At 37.5% G+C, this 15,967-nt stretch overlaps 2 protein-coding genes across 3 annotated transcripts in view; one reads left to right on the top strand and one right to left on the bottom strand.

The window, feature by feature from the left end:
- Positions 1 to 15,967, top strand: part of LOC147853417 (DNA-directed RNA polymerase I subunit RPA12-like) — an 89,135-nt gene that overhangs the window by 7,483 nt on the left and 65,685 nt on the right. The gene's annotated exons all lie outside the window — the stretch shown is intronic.
- On the bottom strand, positions 1,603 to 13,287 carry TSK (tetratricopeptide repeat (TPR)-containing protein). The gene is made up of 18 exons (XM_087332014.1): positions 12,997 to 13,287; positions 11,707 to 12,492; positions 10,414 to 10,590; positions 10,246 to 10,337; positions 9,073 to 9,180; positions 8,168 to 8,987; positions 7,411 to 7,558; positions 7,171 to 7,290; positions 5,791 to 5,891; positions 5,594 to 5,717; positions 5,409 to 5,521; positions 5,229 to 5,340; positions 5,039 to 5,143; positions 3,809 to 3,875; positions 3,589 to 3,712; positions 3,313 to 3,486; positions 2,721 to 2,838; positions 1,603 to 2,648 (listed from the first exon to the last, which is right to left on the bottom strand). The coding sequence occupies exons 1-18, from the start codon at positions 13,285 to 13,287 to the stop codon at positions 1,879 to 1,881; spliced, it is 4,350 nt and encodes a 1,449-aa protein (XP_087188140.1). The 3' UTR covers positions 1,603 to 1,878.

Raw genomic sequence — 15,967 nt, forward strand, 5'->3', positions numbered from 1 at the left:
CTCAACGTCAAAGACTCCGAGACAACTATGTGTTCCCACATGCCATAGGTCCATATGGGTTTGTCCCATATCCTTTGGTAACTGGTAACTATCCTACCCTTAACCAATTAAAATTAGCTATCAATTAGTTCATAAGTTTATGCGTGATAAACCTTCTGAGTTCATGTGAATCAACCAATAGATTATAGCATGATAAAAGCCACCAATAGATTATTAATCAAAAGTTACACTTAGTCTTCTCTCTAATCTTGATGCATTCTCTTCATGTATTGTGGATGACTTTATGCCTTCAACCCTTGTAACGCTCATTGCTCTCCCGCCCACATTAGCTTAATAAACACATCAAATTTGTCTACTGTTTAAACTATTGTACGTGGATGACAGCAACTATACAAGGTCCTTTCCTTTAGGTAAGTCAATAAGTTTAAATTTTAGTTACTCATAATTTGGAGGATATATTTGAGTTATTATTCTCTATTATAAGATGCACGCTAGTGTAGGAGATATATGTAATAAGAAACTTGTACTCCATTGAAGACTTTGATACCCTTCAAATGTTTTTCTCTCTGTTGGTATATAAAGATCTTAGATTTGACAAAGAAAGTTAGAAACAAGAAGAGTGAGGGCATGGATGCAAGAAAAAACACCACAAATGATGTGATGATGACAATGCATTTGATCTTCATGATAGATAAATTGTTGGAACCTGGTTGTACACGGTGAAAGCTTAAGTGGAATGACTCAACTTAAGAGGGCACTAGGTTTAGCCACCAATAACATGATTATACACAAAAGACTTATTGCTCTCTCACAACATTGGTCAATCATCATGGCCTCTAACGTCTACCTCCTAAGGCATGTAACATTGATCAATCATCACGTCTCCCAATGTCTACCTTCTAAGGCATATTCATTAGATCATTCACGTAATACAACCCTTCTTGTTACACTAGTTTGATGGTTGACTAAAAGTTTACACTCCATAGCAACCAAATTTGCTGGCAGCCATGTCATGGATATAATTTTATAGCATACGAACACTGATAATCTAGCTCAGGAAGGAGAGACAACAAAACTTAATATGGTGCAGGCATATGATAAATTTTACTAAGATTCAAACATGTAAGCATAATATTGGAATCACATTCAACAGCCATTAAAGCAGGTTTCAAAATTAGTTTATTCCATTTTAGCTTGGATCTCACTTAAAAAACCATCATCATAACCAATTATGCATGTGCTTAGGTCATGGATGACCACATGCAAATCAACAACCTTACATAAATGTAGATGTATGCAAACTAACCAGTGGTAGGGCCTCCTCACTGTCACATCACAAGAAAACTAGACTGGATGAGCCTTAACAAGATCCATGAAATAGGAAGACTACAGTCAGATAAGCTGAAGGCATGCTACAGTACAATATGACTTTTTTCTAGCAAGGTAAGGTTAACTTGTATTGGTCATTAATCTAATAACACATCTTTCAACTTATTCAAACAAGCAGGAGGTCCACCAATTGAGGGCTTTAAGAAAGTGATTCACGAGCAGGACATGTAATTTTGGCAACGATGGACAGTAGAAAACCTACTTGTATAAATGAAAGGGCCAACTCATACTAATATTAGACAAATTTGATATTTTTTATGTACATATTGATACAAGAGTATCCCATCCATGCCAATCTTGATTTCTGAACCTTAAAATTTGTAAAACTATCATCAACAAGATCAGCACCAATTATTCATTTATGATGATGGATGATTAGTTTTTTAGACGTACTACAATCTGCAAGCTGTAATGAAGACACCGGACTATATTACAATTCCACATCAAAGAGGGACATGCCTCAAAAGCGACTTTATAGGGAACTATAAATCAACTGATGCCACAGCAATGCTTTAGGCCACAATGTTGCTCATTGTCAGCACTAAATTGAACTATCCTATTATCAATGACAAGCCTCTTTGGTTGATGAACCCACCTTGATGCCGCTGTCCATGCTGAGAACAACTTATCAACATCAGCTTCACCTAACCCATTGTCACTGATATCAAGAAATTTGAGTCCTTCATTGAGAGCTAGAGCTGTGGCAAGCTCATTGAGTGACTCTTTAACAGAATCGATCAGCATCACATCTCCCACTTTAAAATTCCAATGTTCTGGGGTACACAATATTTCTGGAACAGTATGCTCATGTAAGGATTGCAACCGTTCATCATCATCTTCACTATCTGATACCACACCAACTCTCAAGAACCCTTGAGAAACTTCCGGAATTGTTTGTGGGCTTGTTGTGTTCTCTTCCTGTTTGTTTTTATGGACCAGATGTTGAAGATTGTTAGCACGCTCCAGACTTGCATTTGTCTGCTCACTAGAAACAGCATAGTGTTCTACCTTACATTTCACAACCTCTGCAAGTATGCAGCTCATTGGAGTCTTTGGCTCCAACTTAAGCTCCATATCATCAAGTTGGCCTCCCAAAGCACATTGTTTAAACTCCCTAGAACTGCTTTCTATGTTCGATGAAAGTTTATTTCCACCAAGAGTCAGCTGTCGTAAGACAGTATTGCCTTTCCTAGAACTTCTTTCTATGTTCCCTGAAAGGTTATTTCCTCCCACTGTCAGCTGTCGTAAGACAGTATTGCCTGTTTCAAGTGAGAATGTCAGAAACCATTTGACAAGATGCAACAACTTTGGAAAACAATGAACACACTTACCTTGGAGGGCTTTCACTATTAACAAAATGCTTGTCCAAGTTAATTGGCATCTCTCTAGCATAAGCACCTTCAATATGCAATCCATACGTGAAAGCATTTGCGAAATTTGATACGCTCCCTGGTCGCAAATCACATAATCACAGAAAATCTAAAAAGGTACGAAAAACATACAATTTTGCAAGGGCAGCCATGATTTAAGGGTTCTGACCATAACCAAATGGACTTGCATTTCCGGCTGTATTAGATTCCAGTTTTAAGAAGTCATAGATGGCTGCCTAATAGGCAAATTTACATGTTTTAGGGCTTTCAGTACGTGGTCTACCTCCTCAAATGGATTGGATGGTTGGCATGTGGAGTGGCCAACAAGACAATACAAGAACTCTAGTAGAAGAAATGCTTCTACAAAGCTGATATTCTTCATCTAAATGAACTTCTAAAACAGAGCTTACCTATTGGAGTGACAGTTAAATAGCTTCTCTCCCAGCTTGTTTTCAAAGAGATTTAAATAATTACGTCTTCCAAAACTCAATTACATGGCCTCCTAAAACAGAACTTATGTATCAGACTTAGAATTTTATTGGCGATTAGATACCTTTTCACCTAGCTTGTTTCCACTGAGATTTAAGTAACTAAGTCTTCTGAAACTTTCAATTTGAGAGCACTGCATTTCATCAACATCCATATTGAGCTCACAAAAGGAGATATCAAGCTTTACGACCTTTGAGGGACACACATCAATTGCACTTATTAATTCGATCAAGCCTTTCTGCATTTTCAGGCAAACAAACTAGTTAGCGAATTGTCGCAATCTCATTGGTCCAACACTAAAACATTGACTTGGATAGCATGGAAAACTTTATGGAAGTACATTTTGTAAACAACAATCCCCGAGCATAAGAGTTGAGATGGTATGGGAAGATTTCACAAGACCTCCAATTGCCTCAACTGCATGTTTGTCAAGGCTGATGCCCGTTATGTCAAGTTCCAAGAAACTGAAATAAAGACAGCAGATGTTAGAGCTAATGGCAACATGGATAGCAAAGCCCACAAACATAGAGAAAGAAATAATCCATGGAATATGCTAATACTTTCTCAAGCTTGAAAGCTTTTCAAAAAGCCCGATGATTGCCATACTTGAAATAGGATTGTTCTTCCCTGCATTATTAAGAGAATCTTTCTCACTTTAAACTAATTATTTCATATATATACTCCAATATTGAGCCAAATCATATAGATGGTATCTATAGCATATAATAAATATAATGTATTTATTCTTTGTAAACTATGGATCACAATGGATTACTATGCAATCTACTATCATACTGGATCACTGATGATGGTTTGGGTGATAATTATGGTGAACAATATCCTGGGATGTAAAACAATTTGCTATAAGTACTATATACACACAACATGATTGGACCAAAGAATTGTGTGATAATTACGCCATGCATTACCCGAAGTATTGGAATTATAAAAACTACTGTATTCTTTTAAAGCTTTGCAGAAGCACAAGATAGTTCGGGACTTCCTCGTGTGAAGATAAAACTGACAACTACCAATATATAAGACTTGCGCTTTGTGTTAGAATAAAAAATGGGTCGATTTGTTGTATGCAAGGCTACTTCAGCTGAATGTTGTTCAATGACATTCACTAGGCAGGATAAATAATTCAATCAAATTAGTTGGTAAGATATCTAGAATACTCTCTAACCTGGAATGTGCATGCAAATTATGCAGATGATTGAGCCATGGAGATTGCATGTTTGATTGCAGATAGTTGCCATGCTAATGAAAGTATTGTTGATATGCTATGACTATGTCACAAACTGACTCCTTATTACAACAAATACTCATTACCTCTTATTGCAGTTACATGTTCATAAGTTTTATAGGTTGTTCTTCAGCCTTTGGCAATTTTCTTTGCATAGGTCAGATTTTGGGTTTTGTAACTACGGATATCCCGTGAGTTACAACAAACTAAACTATGATCATTCTATTGTGTATTTTGACCACACATTGAGTTTATCCACCAGTAATATGATGTATTACAAAACTTCTAGAAATTCCATATCTCACGTACCATTGGCATCCCGAGACCAATGAAAGTCTGCTAAATATAGCATAAGAACAAAAAAATTTAGCTCATCCTATACTTCCACATTCCATAGGTCAAAGTTTAAACCTGTTCCAACTTGCAAATTTAAGGACTCGACATGCAGGAAAAAGGAGATCAAAGTGTTTTATGAGCTACATTTTGGGCAATGTATGTAAAAAATATTCTCTCTTCCTTATCCACAGAAGGAAAGCATGCTTACCAATTGATAATTTCACAAGAGGGCAATCTATACTCAGGACACTTGATATTTTCATAATTGAACGTGTTGTGAGACAGCAATCCTCTAGCTTCAGAACTTCGAGGACTGCAATAAAAATAACAATACTCAAGGATCTTTACTCTACATTATAGCAAAAGTAGACACAGAATGATGCAAATAAACAATTTACCTTCCGACTTTCTAATCAGATCGGTAAGATATCTTGCTGCTGCGTCAGTTAATTTGTTTCCTGATAAGTTCAGGACTTCAAGTCTTGATATGACAATAGGAGACTCGCAGATCTATAAAAGCACAGAAGTTAGGACAGATCTTTTTAAACCATTATAAGACCACTGCAAGCATGACTCACATGTACAACAGAAACAGCGCCCAGGTTATTGTTGTGCAGATCAAGAATAAGGCCTAAATTCGGCTGACTATTTGTCGCAATCAATTCCTGAATCTTCTGCAGTGACCGATTACCTAGGTCCAAACGTGGAATGTAAATTTTGTAAAGCATTCTGTCATATGGTTACTCATTTTCCATTAACAAACCTATGGAGTTGTGTGAGAAATCCAGGTGCGCGAATGATCCATTTGCACTTAATGCCATTAATAATGGCCAGGCTGAATTGTCATCCAAGTCACACCCAGAAACTGAAATCTTCTCCTCGGTGTCCTGCAGACATCCGAAAATATGACCATGCAGGAATGAAACCAAAATATTTTTTCATGAGATTGAGAATCTTTACTTTGCTCTCCTTTAGGCTAATCATAACTTTGGTATTCATTGTCTGCTGATAAAGCTGACAAAATAACTGATATCGCTCCACAACTGGTACAGGAACCCAACCTATCATCAAGGCATTCTTAAGAAGATTAATAAAAACCAAACTTATGCACACTTACATGTATCAATGACTACATGCATAGACCAGTTAATAATCCGCTCTTGAAAAGAGAGGTTGTATTAAGATCTCTCAATGAAGCCAAATGCTCACAAAGCATAGATTCTCAAAGAACCAAGTCAACGAAAAACATTCTATCTAATGTTCTCAAAGAATTTGGGAATTGAGGAAGGGAAGTGATCAGTACAAGGCCATATCACTGGACAACATAAAGAAAACATAGACAAGCATCACTGACTTTATAGTTGAGAAAACATCTTGTCATCCATCGTCAAAGTGTCCAAAGCATTTAAGCTTTCTCTTCAACTATTTGATTCCACGATATTGATAAATATTTAAAATTCCTCTTTTGCAGCAGATGCTATCTTCACTTTTCGAGTTCTCCAGGCCCTTCCTATTTCTATATTTCTTTTATAATATGTCTGACTTGAGAATCTTACATTATAGATGACAATATTCTTCAGTCACGTCTTATTCTATTTCGTTTTACTTTTTACTTAGTTACATTTATTTTGATTTGTTGTTATCAAAGACAATACAAAATTTCCAGATGTAATCTCTCATTTTGGCTATTTTGGCCTCTTCAAAGACGATAGTATTTCTTTCTTTCTTTTAGAAAACTAACCGACCAGGGTATAACAAAGGGGTTACAATAGATCAGGCAATCACAATTTGTCGTGCACGTAGGCCCCGGCCCACGGACCATGACCTTGGCACCCTTGTCATCGACAGATAAAGGCCATTATCTCCCGCCATCACAGGTGCTTCCCTCGCTTCGGAGACCTCTCTATTTTGGATCCACCTATGCTAGAGAACTTTCGAAGACAAAAGTTATAATATACCTAACTTGAGAATCTCACATGTACCAAAACCAGATTCTTTAGTCTCTATTTACTGAGTAATATTTATTCTATTTTGATTTGCTGTTTTCAAAGACGAGACAACACTTAAGATGTAATCACTTGTTTGGTCTTATAGGCCATTTTGGTCTCTAAAAAGACGTTAATATATCTCTCTTTCTTTCAGCCAATTAACCACAACTTTACATGTAATTGAAGATAATGTGATGTGATGTATCATACACCAAGCAGGTTTCAACCTACCTTAGCATTAAAGCTAATGCCCATTCACACTTTGACTGTAATATCTTCCAAATAATACACATAAAATATCATTGTACTTCATAGACATTGAATTTTAAGTATATATTTCTATCATACTTACAATCAACCATAGCCTCCAAACTGTCTAAAGCATCCAATTCAGGCAAGATACAAGTGACTTGTTCCAAAGGTTGCAAAACCCTGCCCTTTAACAACAGGTGTCGGATCAGTGGCCTGGGTCCTGTAAAATGTCATTTTGTTTTGCATGTCTAATTTTTCATACATGATAAATTTTTTAAGCGTACATAGAATACAATCACCGAGCAATCATTATGAAATAAATACAGAGCATTAGTTGTACCTGAAGGATTCCTGGAGACATAAGCATGCACAACCTCTTGTTTCAACCAGTCAATTGTTCTAGAAACATTTTCAACTCCTCCCATCTGCCTAAGGATATTTACTTTGATAAATACATCTCCAATATGTACTGTCACAAAATCTGAAGGCTGCAACAAAAGCATGTCATGTTAAAATCTTTACAGCCTGAAGAGCATATTAATAATTAGATATACAAAGAATTAAATGAATATATTTATCTAAATATTACTAGAGGATGTTTCATATATCATAGTGGAGACAGCAGACACCATGATGATTCCTTCGAACAATTTAGTATGTCATCACATCCCCTAAGTTAGGAAGAGGAGCAGTGCTAACATGTCTATGGCAGAAATTCATAACCTGTGTTTTTACTAATGGGACTTATATTAACTGGGTAGCCTATCAGAATTTACATGTGGCTTAAAGAAATACAAAGTTTCAGAACCCCCTATGTCTGCATACAGGTGACATACACAACAGGTTATAGTAACGCTGTAACAAAACTAGCACTTAGAAGAGATGCAATCATAAATATATAAAGGATAACTAGGAAGACAATATCAACTCGTACAAAATCTACATATATTTAGCACTATCCAATATGTGCTCCAATATTCTTAGTATGGTTTCAGAGTTTCGTACAAGTGGGTCCCTCTATCTGGAACCCTAAAACATAAGAAGCTCAACAATAGATAGAACTAAAATACAACTTTTTAGCGAGACAAAACGATAACCTGATTCAACACCGAGTTGGCTTCATCCATCATAGGTGAGGTGCATTTACCAATAAAATCCTTCCTCTGGATTCCTGACGTCTGCATTTCATCTTCATTCATGACTTTTTCAACACCAGCATTTGCATTAGAAATAGAAAAAGTACTGTCATATTTTACTGATCCTAGTTCTGAAGTTTCTAATTGTTCCGTAAATTTCTTATTAGGAGAACTAACTTTCTCTCTCAATGTGTTTCTCTCTTTGACTTCAGCACCAAAAGATTCTATGAGGTTATCAGACTCTCCTTTTTTACCAATAGTTTGGGGCTCTCTAGATTGTAATATTGCTTCATTTTGGTGATTGTGGTCAAGTAATCTTTCATTCACATTCGTTAATACATGAATTTCAGACCCATTGTCTGCAGACGCAAAGGACTCCTCGTTGTCTTCATCCAAAATCACAATACGTGGACGTTTACGAGACCTCCTTACTTCTAGATTTCTAGCTTCTTTCCCCAGATGAACATATTCTACTGACAGGATAGATGTATTTTCTTGCAGCATTGGTTTTAAGTCTTTCTTGCTGGCTCCTTTGTTTTGCAGACCTTTTCTAGGCAGGAAAGAAGTCAATGGAGCATTGTCATCATCGTCCATATCAGTTTCCATATATGCACTGATTTTAGACTTTTTCACTTCTGTACAAATTGTCCTGGCTCCCTTTTTGGGTACTGAAAGAGATTCTGACTCATTATCTGTTTCTGGGCAATGTTCATCATCCTCAAGGAATGCCTCTTGTTTCTCCTTCAATTCGTTCAAGGTGTGCAATTTAGATTGAATGGCCCTAGGAAAATAAACTAAAGCATGATATGAATTCTGAGATGAGTGTAAGCAAATTACAGATATTTATAACCTCTGAAAGATATTACTTGGCTTCAGTTGTCCGCTCTAATCGAACAAAATAGCAGTACTGTATGTTCTCCAGTGCACTAATCTGTTGTGACAACATCCTTGTCTTTCCTTGTGATTTAGCTATCCTGTAAAGCCATCAATTTCCCAACTATAAACATGTTCATATAAGAAGAGATTCAATTGAATCATAGTTTTCATAAGACCAGAAAATCTGGAAGCAAAATCAACATAAACAAAAAACAGCATGAAGAAGCTCAGATATATAGGCACATGTATAATTTCTATACTGTATTATATTCAATAATTAGATTTACCTAAAGAGATAAACAAAAAACAGATAGATGAGACACATGTGATTCTTTTCAGTTGATCATACTTTACAGTATATACAATCAGAGCTTTTTCAGAGAGTATTCTACAGGTAAACCAAGTCCATGTAGCCATAACTGTATATTGCATCAACACTCAAATTTGACGCTATATTTATTTATCAAACACGACATGGTGTGTACCCAAACTAAGATCACAGGTAGATACATAGGGCATATGCTAATATAACAATTCGCCAAATTATTTTATCCAGATTCAGCATTTTGAGCTCTACAGTATTTCTTGGAGACATCTAATCTTTGCTGGATAGAGTACATTTCTAGGACACCTAATCTTTGCTGGATTTCAAAATGCCAAGATAGTAAACTAAGTTTAGGAATTCACAGCACCATTTTTGGAAGGTACTATATCAAGTATCACTGTGGGACTCTCTAAGGCAGAACTAGTGGAGGATAAAAAAACTCAGAAATAACAAAACTGAAGAGCTACTCGGTAAAAATGATTTACCATGCATGAAATCAAGTTAATGACAAGAAAATCCTGATATTCCTCATTATTGAAACCACATGAATGAGCTTTTAAATCATTCAAGTCATCTGGAAGGAGTGGAGTTACAGACATGTTTGGATGTCAAATATAATTTATAAGCATTTCTGTTTCCATAAGTGTGAAGACGCACCAAATTTGTATATTACACATTGCAATTAAAAAGAGATCCTTTGAACACCTCAAATGCAACAGTTATGTGCTTTTCCACACTCGAAAAGGTGACGTCAAACTTGGTGGCATCTCAAACATAATATAGATCATGCACCCATCCTTTTTTACTCTGAAAAACTGCAAGTTGTAAGAGACCATACTCATAAGCATCCTTGTATGCCTTCAATGCTTTATCCCACTCTTCAGTATAGTCAAGTGCATTTCCATAGTTGATCAATGCAACAGATTGTCCCTGTCAGTGAAACCAGAGAAAAAATCAAAACTTTCAAAATAACCAATTGCAGTAAAAACTTTCTTAATAGGCTTACTTCAAGGTGTCCAATGCGTTTACATAGATCCCAGCTCCTCAAATGCCATTTCTTAGCCTTGCTAAAATCCCTAAGATTATAGTAAGATTCTCCCACAATCTCCAAGGCATCCCCAAGCTTTTCCATATCTCCAATCTCTTTGACAACTGTTTTCAACCTCTTCGCAAGTTTGAGATGCTAAAATCCAAAACAATCAAAATCATCAAGATAATGAAAAATAGATTTTCACTGATTCACAGGATAGAAAACGTATTTATGACATATCAAACAAATATTCCATACTCTAAAATGTGGGCTATGTATTTTGTCACAAGCTCAACAGAGATCCTGGACAATATGATCTCTATTTGTGTAATAGAAAAAATAACCTTGGCTGAGTTGGTCTTCATGAAAGAACCAAAAAGGTCAACTCCTTGGGGAAGGGAACATAATCTTAGATATTGCAATGAGAAGTGAATAGAATACAAACCAGACATTGGCCATGGTAAACATATGTAGATGGTGAGTAACCTCTTACCCAAGGTAAATATATTTGTTCTCCAATGCGAACTTTGTCAAGGGATATTTTTCTTGTTGATGCATTTAAAACTGTATCACAAGTTTGCAGATTTCTTTGAGGTCCCATGACGTTGCAATACTCTATTTTATTGGGGATAAGGAACCTCAATGTAGTTTGGTAGAACCAGCATTTGGTGCAGAGCATGGGAAAGTAAATGAATATTGTGATACAAAAACAAGCCTACAGTTACAAATTTGAAGGTCCTGTGCATGGACAAAGTTGGCTGCTCCTAAGTCCATACATTCTTTCGTAACAATGGCCAATAGAAAAAGCAATTGCTAGTTTGGGCTAAGGCTCACATTTTACAAATGTTAGGTGCTTTGATGAGTAATCTGCAGCTTTAAAGTTAGAAACCCAGGTGAGGAGAAGAATTAGGACTTACATGCCATTGACTAGTTTTTCATACGGGAGGTTATTCATAATTCCAAAGGTATAGATCCATATGATCACATGTTTTATGGGCATTTCAAACTGGATAGCAGATTTGAAAAACATTTATCTCAGCCAATTAAACAACTATAAATATTTTATCACTCTGTTTTCCTCCCTGCTGGCAAGTTTAGCAAGTATGGAGATAAGGAGCAAATATTCAAGGTGGCCGTGGTTAATGATGGTTATTAACCATTATAAAGATCCAGAGTACATGAATTCTAAGGCAAATTCAGAATTCATCCTTACATATAAACATTATCAGAAATTAAACTAGTAAGACAAGTCAAAAAATTTATAAGTACCTTCTCCCATGCTTGCAGGTCCTCTGCAAGCCCAATAAGTTCATTAAGCATCTTGCACTCGTCAGCTTTATGACTATTCTTGAAATCATTTAGCCTCTTCCGCTGGAATTTTTTCAATTGCTGCTCACCAACAGTTAATTTTAACAGCTTTTCTTCTGCTTGACCAACAACCTCCAGGTTCTTTTGTGCTGTTGAAACAAGGTCGTCCTCATCATCCAGAGATTTTGCTATTTGCAACGCCCTTTCAAAGCAGCGTTTAGCCTCTTCATATTTTTGGCGCTTGAAGTGCATTTCCCCTAAGTTGATAAAACCTTTTGCCTCACCTTGTGGTTGTGGTAGCCTTTGGCATATTGATATATCCATTTGAGTGTGATACTTGGCTTTATCCCACGCTCTTTTTTCGCAATACAAGCGTCCCAAATTATGATGTAGTCGGGATCGTGTATCATCATCCTCCCTTAGCTCTTCTTCATTGCAAATCTTCAATGCTTGCTGAAAATATCTGGCAGCCTTACCGTGGTCATCTATAACCATCATAAGCAGTCCCATGTTGTTGTACGCATCAATTAGCTCTTTTACAAAGGATGAAGAGTCCCTGCTAGGCGGATTCTCTTTCAGGCTTGTCGCAAGGTCCAAGGCAATCTTGAGATACTGCCTGGCATTCTGAAGTGCTAAAAAGTCATCTTTCCGCTCATAGATCTCAACATAAGTTCGCCCCAGTTGAGTGGTTGCTCTCTGTTGCTCCACTAGATTTTCAGTTTCTTCCGCCAATTCAACATGTTTTTTCTGGATAGAACAAAAACAAGCATCTTATTAACAAGTAATCATGTGTTAATTTGGGGCCTGGGCGGACGCTACATGCCTACCCTCCAACAGGTCAAAGGTTATTCCAGCAGTGTTACGAAAACCGTATCTTCTGATGACTGCAAATGGAACCGTATAGCTTGGGTGATGGAACAAGTACATCACTGTATATAACCAACCATATATATATAGTTGTTCATCACCTAATATATAGTGGTTGATGGCTAGGCTGATAAAACTGCACATGATTATAGCATAACTATTTGTTGATAAAACCATGTCTTCTTATCCTCGGTTCATATTCTTCCAAAATGTTTGACCTTACTTGAACTGGTAAATTTGGGTATGTTTCTAATCACAATAATCTACATTTCTCTGGAAATCATACACATGAAGAGAAAACTATAGACTGATTGCACAGCCTGGATCATGAGAAGACAGCTGTGCAATGAAAGAACAAAGAGTGAGGGCCTATATGCGCAGTACCTGGTATACAAGTGCTTGCTCGAAGTCATTGAGGCGGAAGTATATCTCGCCCATGGATTGGCAGGTGGGCATGAGGTTGGCCGGGAGTGAGGCATCCACGTCTCTTCTCTTTGTGGAGATCTCATAGTCCTTCCGGAACCATTTGAGGGCTTCCACGTACTGGCCCATCTCCTTGCAGATGTGGCCCACCTGATTCGCCCATCGGGCCTGCTCGTCCCTGTCCCCTCTCTCTACAGCCTCCTTATACCCTGCCCTTGCCACCTCCGCCTCCTTCCTCCCGGACCCTCTCATTCTCGTCCTCCCCTCCTTAGTCAGCCACCCGACGACCACCCGCAGCTAATGATCGGTGTGTGTGCGCGCACAGCAGCAGCAGGAGGGCTACTGCTACTGCTACTGCTGCTCTTGCTGATGATGATGATGATTAGTTAATGCTGCTGCTGCTGCTCTTGCTGATGATGATGATGACTGCTGCTGCTGCTGCTGCTCTTATTGTTGATAATGATGATGATGATGATGATGATGATGATGATGATGACGCTACTCTCTCATCTAATCTAATCTAATCTACCTCTGCCCATTGAGCGCGTGATCGCAGAAGATGCTGCTGCAGAGCCAGCCCACGCCGCGTCGTCTTCTTTTCCTTTGGGCGGGAAACAACAACTATAACATACATATTGAAAGACCGAAAGAATATGTATCTCTTTGTTTCTTTTTACTGGTTCCAACATTTGCCGAGATCTCGTCCATTATGTACATACTGTACATACCTGCCCATATGCATGCATACATGCATGCGGGTGGTATGCCATTTAACATTACCCGCATCTCACTCACTCACTACATACTTCCTTCCTGAAAAAAGGCTTTTTTGCGGAACGAAATAAATGTTGGATGTCCAATTTTTGTTTCCGCCCTACAACATTTCTCATGGGAGGATACGTCTTCTATATTGTTGGACTTGGCATGCAATATGTTTAAGAGGGTTATCAAGTACATACCTTCTTTGCATGATGTATGTATGTATGTATGATGGCTCAAATGTGATGATTGGTTGTCAAGCACATACCTTCTTTGCAAGATGTATGTATGTATGTATGTATGTATGATGGCTCAAATGTGATGATTGGTTGAAGGGCATTTATGAAGAGGCAATGACTATCATCCCATAAACATCAGAGGGTATGAACAAACACTACTCAAATGGGATTCCCGTCATCTTTCTTCTTAGAAAATAGAAACGTTAGAATGAGTTGATCCCAAATATTTCCAATAAAAGGCAAGCATATATTGTTACATTTGTTCTCGGACACGACAAAGGAATTTCTCAAACTAAGCAACTAATCTCTTTTATAAAACATGGAAGTACAACTTGGATTTTGAATAAGCAACATTCAAGTCATTCTAATAATGATCCTACCAATCATACATAATTTTGAACAAATTTTTGCAATGTGTCCAAAGTACAACACCGATGTTTGGTCTCTATAATTTGTGTAAGTTGATGTTGTTGGACCCATATGGGATCACTAACTTTGTAAAATTACTTACTATGAAGTCGACTAGAAGTATTTGAGTATCCAAAATTAGTGTAAATGTGTTAAGAGTGCCTTGACAAGGAATATTGGCACATAAGTATCGGGAAATGCTTATCAATCTTTTGGGGTACGTTGGATCAAGAAACTGTTTTTTATCATTATCATAATTCATCATTGACTTTACATGTGAAAAGTTTTCAGGTGTACGTTACGAATAGCTCCTTGCAAGGAGTCAAGTTCTTTTCTAGGTGTTATGTTTGGAACTTTATTTCCTCGTTGGCCTTATGGATTATTTGGAAAGCAAGGTGTTCTAAAATATATAATGATGAAGATACTAATGTTGTGGATCAAGTTAAATCTTTCTGGGAATTATTGGTAAATATAGTTAAAGGTGAATATGATAGCTATAAGGGTTGTGGAAATGGGCCTAACCGGAAAAGAAAGCGACTTAGAAGAGTCTGGTCAACCATTCCTATTTTTTTGGATGCAACAGGGGAAGATGTAAAGTGGAATTATGTTCCACCTCGATGGTTGTTTCCGCCACCAGCGCCATTTATATTGAACACAGCCGTTTAGGATGAGTGCGTGAGGAAAGTGTAAACTGTTTTTGTGTTGTAAATACAGGTTTTCCACGGACATTGGCAACAAGCTATTCGACGAGAGGGCTGATGTGGAAAGAAGGAAGAATGTGTAAGAGAAAAGGATGGGGTATGGTGGCGGGGTCATAGTCGACAATCGTGAGTGGGTGGGGAATTTTTACACTAATTTTTGTTTTTAATACAGGTTTTTCGTCAACAGTGCAAGATGTTAATCGGCAAGAGGGCTGACGTGGACTGAATGAAGAATTTTTTGTTTTGTGATAAGGATGAGGGAAGATGGCGGGGGGGTCGAAGCCGTCTATCATGAGTGAGGAAACTTTGAGATTAACTGTTTTGTTATTGATACAGGTTTTTTCGTGGACATTGGTCATGACGATAATTGGCTAGACGGTTGATGTGGATTGAACGAAGAATTTTTCTGTGTGAAAGTGATAAGATTGAGTGAAGATGGTGGGGAGGGTGAAGCCGACTATAACGAGTGGGTGAGAAAATGTTTACACTAATTTTGTGTTGATCAATACAGGATATGCGTGGACATTGCCACCGTGTTAATTGGTGAGATGGCTGATGTCGACTGTATGAAGAATTTCTGTGTTAAGGATGAGTGAAGATGGTGGGGAGGGTGAAGCCGACTATAACGAGTGGGTGAGGAAATGTTTACATTAATTTTGTGTTGATCAATACAGGATATGCGTGGACGCCACCGTGGTATTTGGTGAGATGGCTGATGTCGACTGAATGAAGAATTATTGTGTTAAGGATGAGTGAAGATGGTGGGGAGGGTCGAAGCCAATGTGCAGGAGTGGGTGAGGACATGTTTTAACCTAAATTTTTGTT

The sequence above is a fragment of the Azolla caroliniana genome, unplaced genomic scaffold (genome assembly GCF_043228905.1).
Source record: "Azolla caroliniana isolate FFs.n. ecotype wild unplaced genomic scaffold, voAzoCaro1.0.p SCAF_16, whole genome shotgun sequence".
Classification (NCBI taxonomy): domain Eukaryota; kingdom Viridiplantae; phylum Streptophyta; class Polypodiopsida; order Salviniales; family Salviniaceae; genus Azolla; species Azolla caroliniana.

What these genes read in the sequence shown, in the direction of transcription:
- TSK (XM_087332014.1), bottom strand. Translation starts at nt 13,287, where the DNA reads ATGAGAGGGTCCGGGAGGAAGGAGGCGGAGGTGGCAAGGGCAGGGTAT. An exon ending in GAGCGGACAACTGAAGCCAA is followed by an intron (nt 8,988 to 9,072) that starts GTAATATCTTTC and finishes TTATTTTCCTAG; the next exon opens with GGCCATTCAATCTAAATTGC. An exon ending in AATAGTGAAAGCCCTCCAAG is followed by an intron (nt 2,649 to 2,720) that starts GTAAGTGTGTTC and finishes CACTTGAAACAG; the next exon opens with GCAATACTGTCTTACGACAG.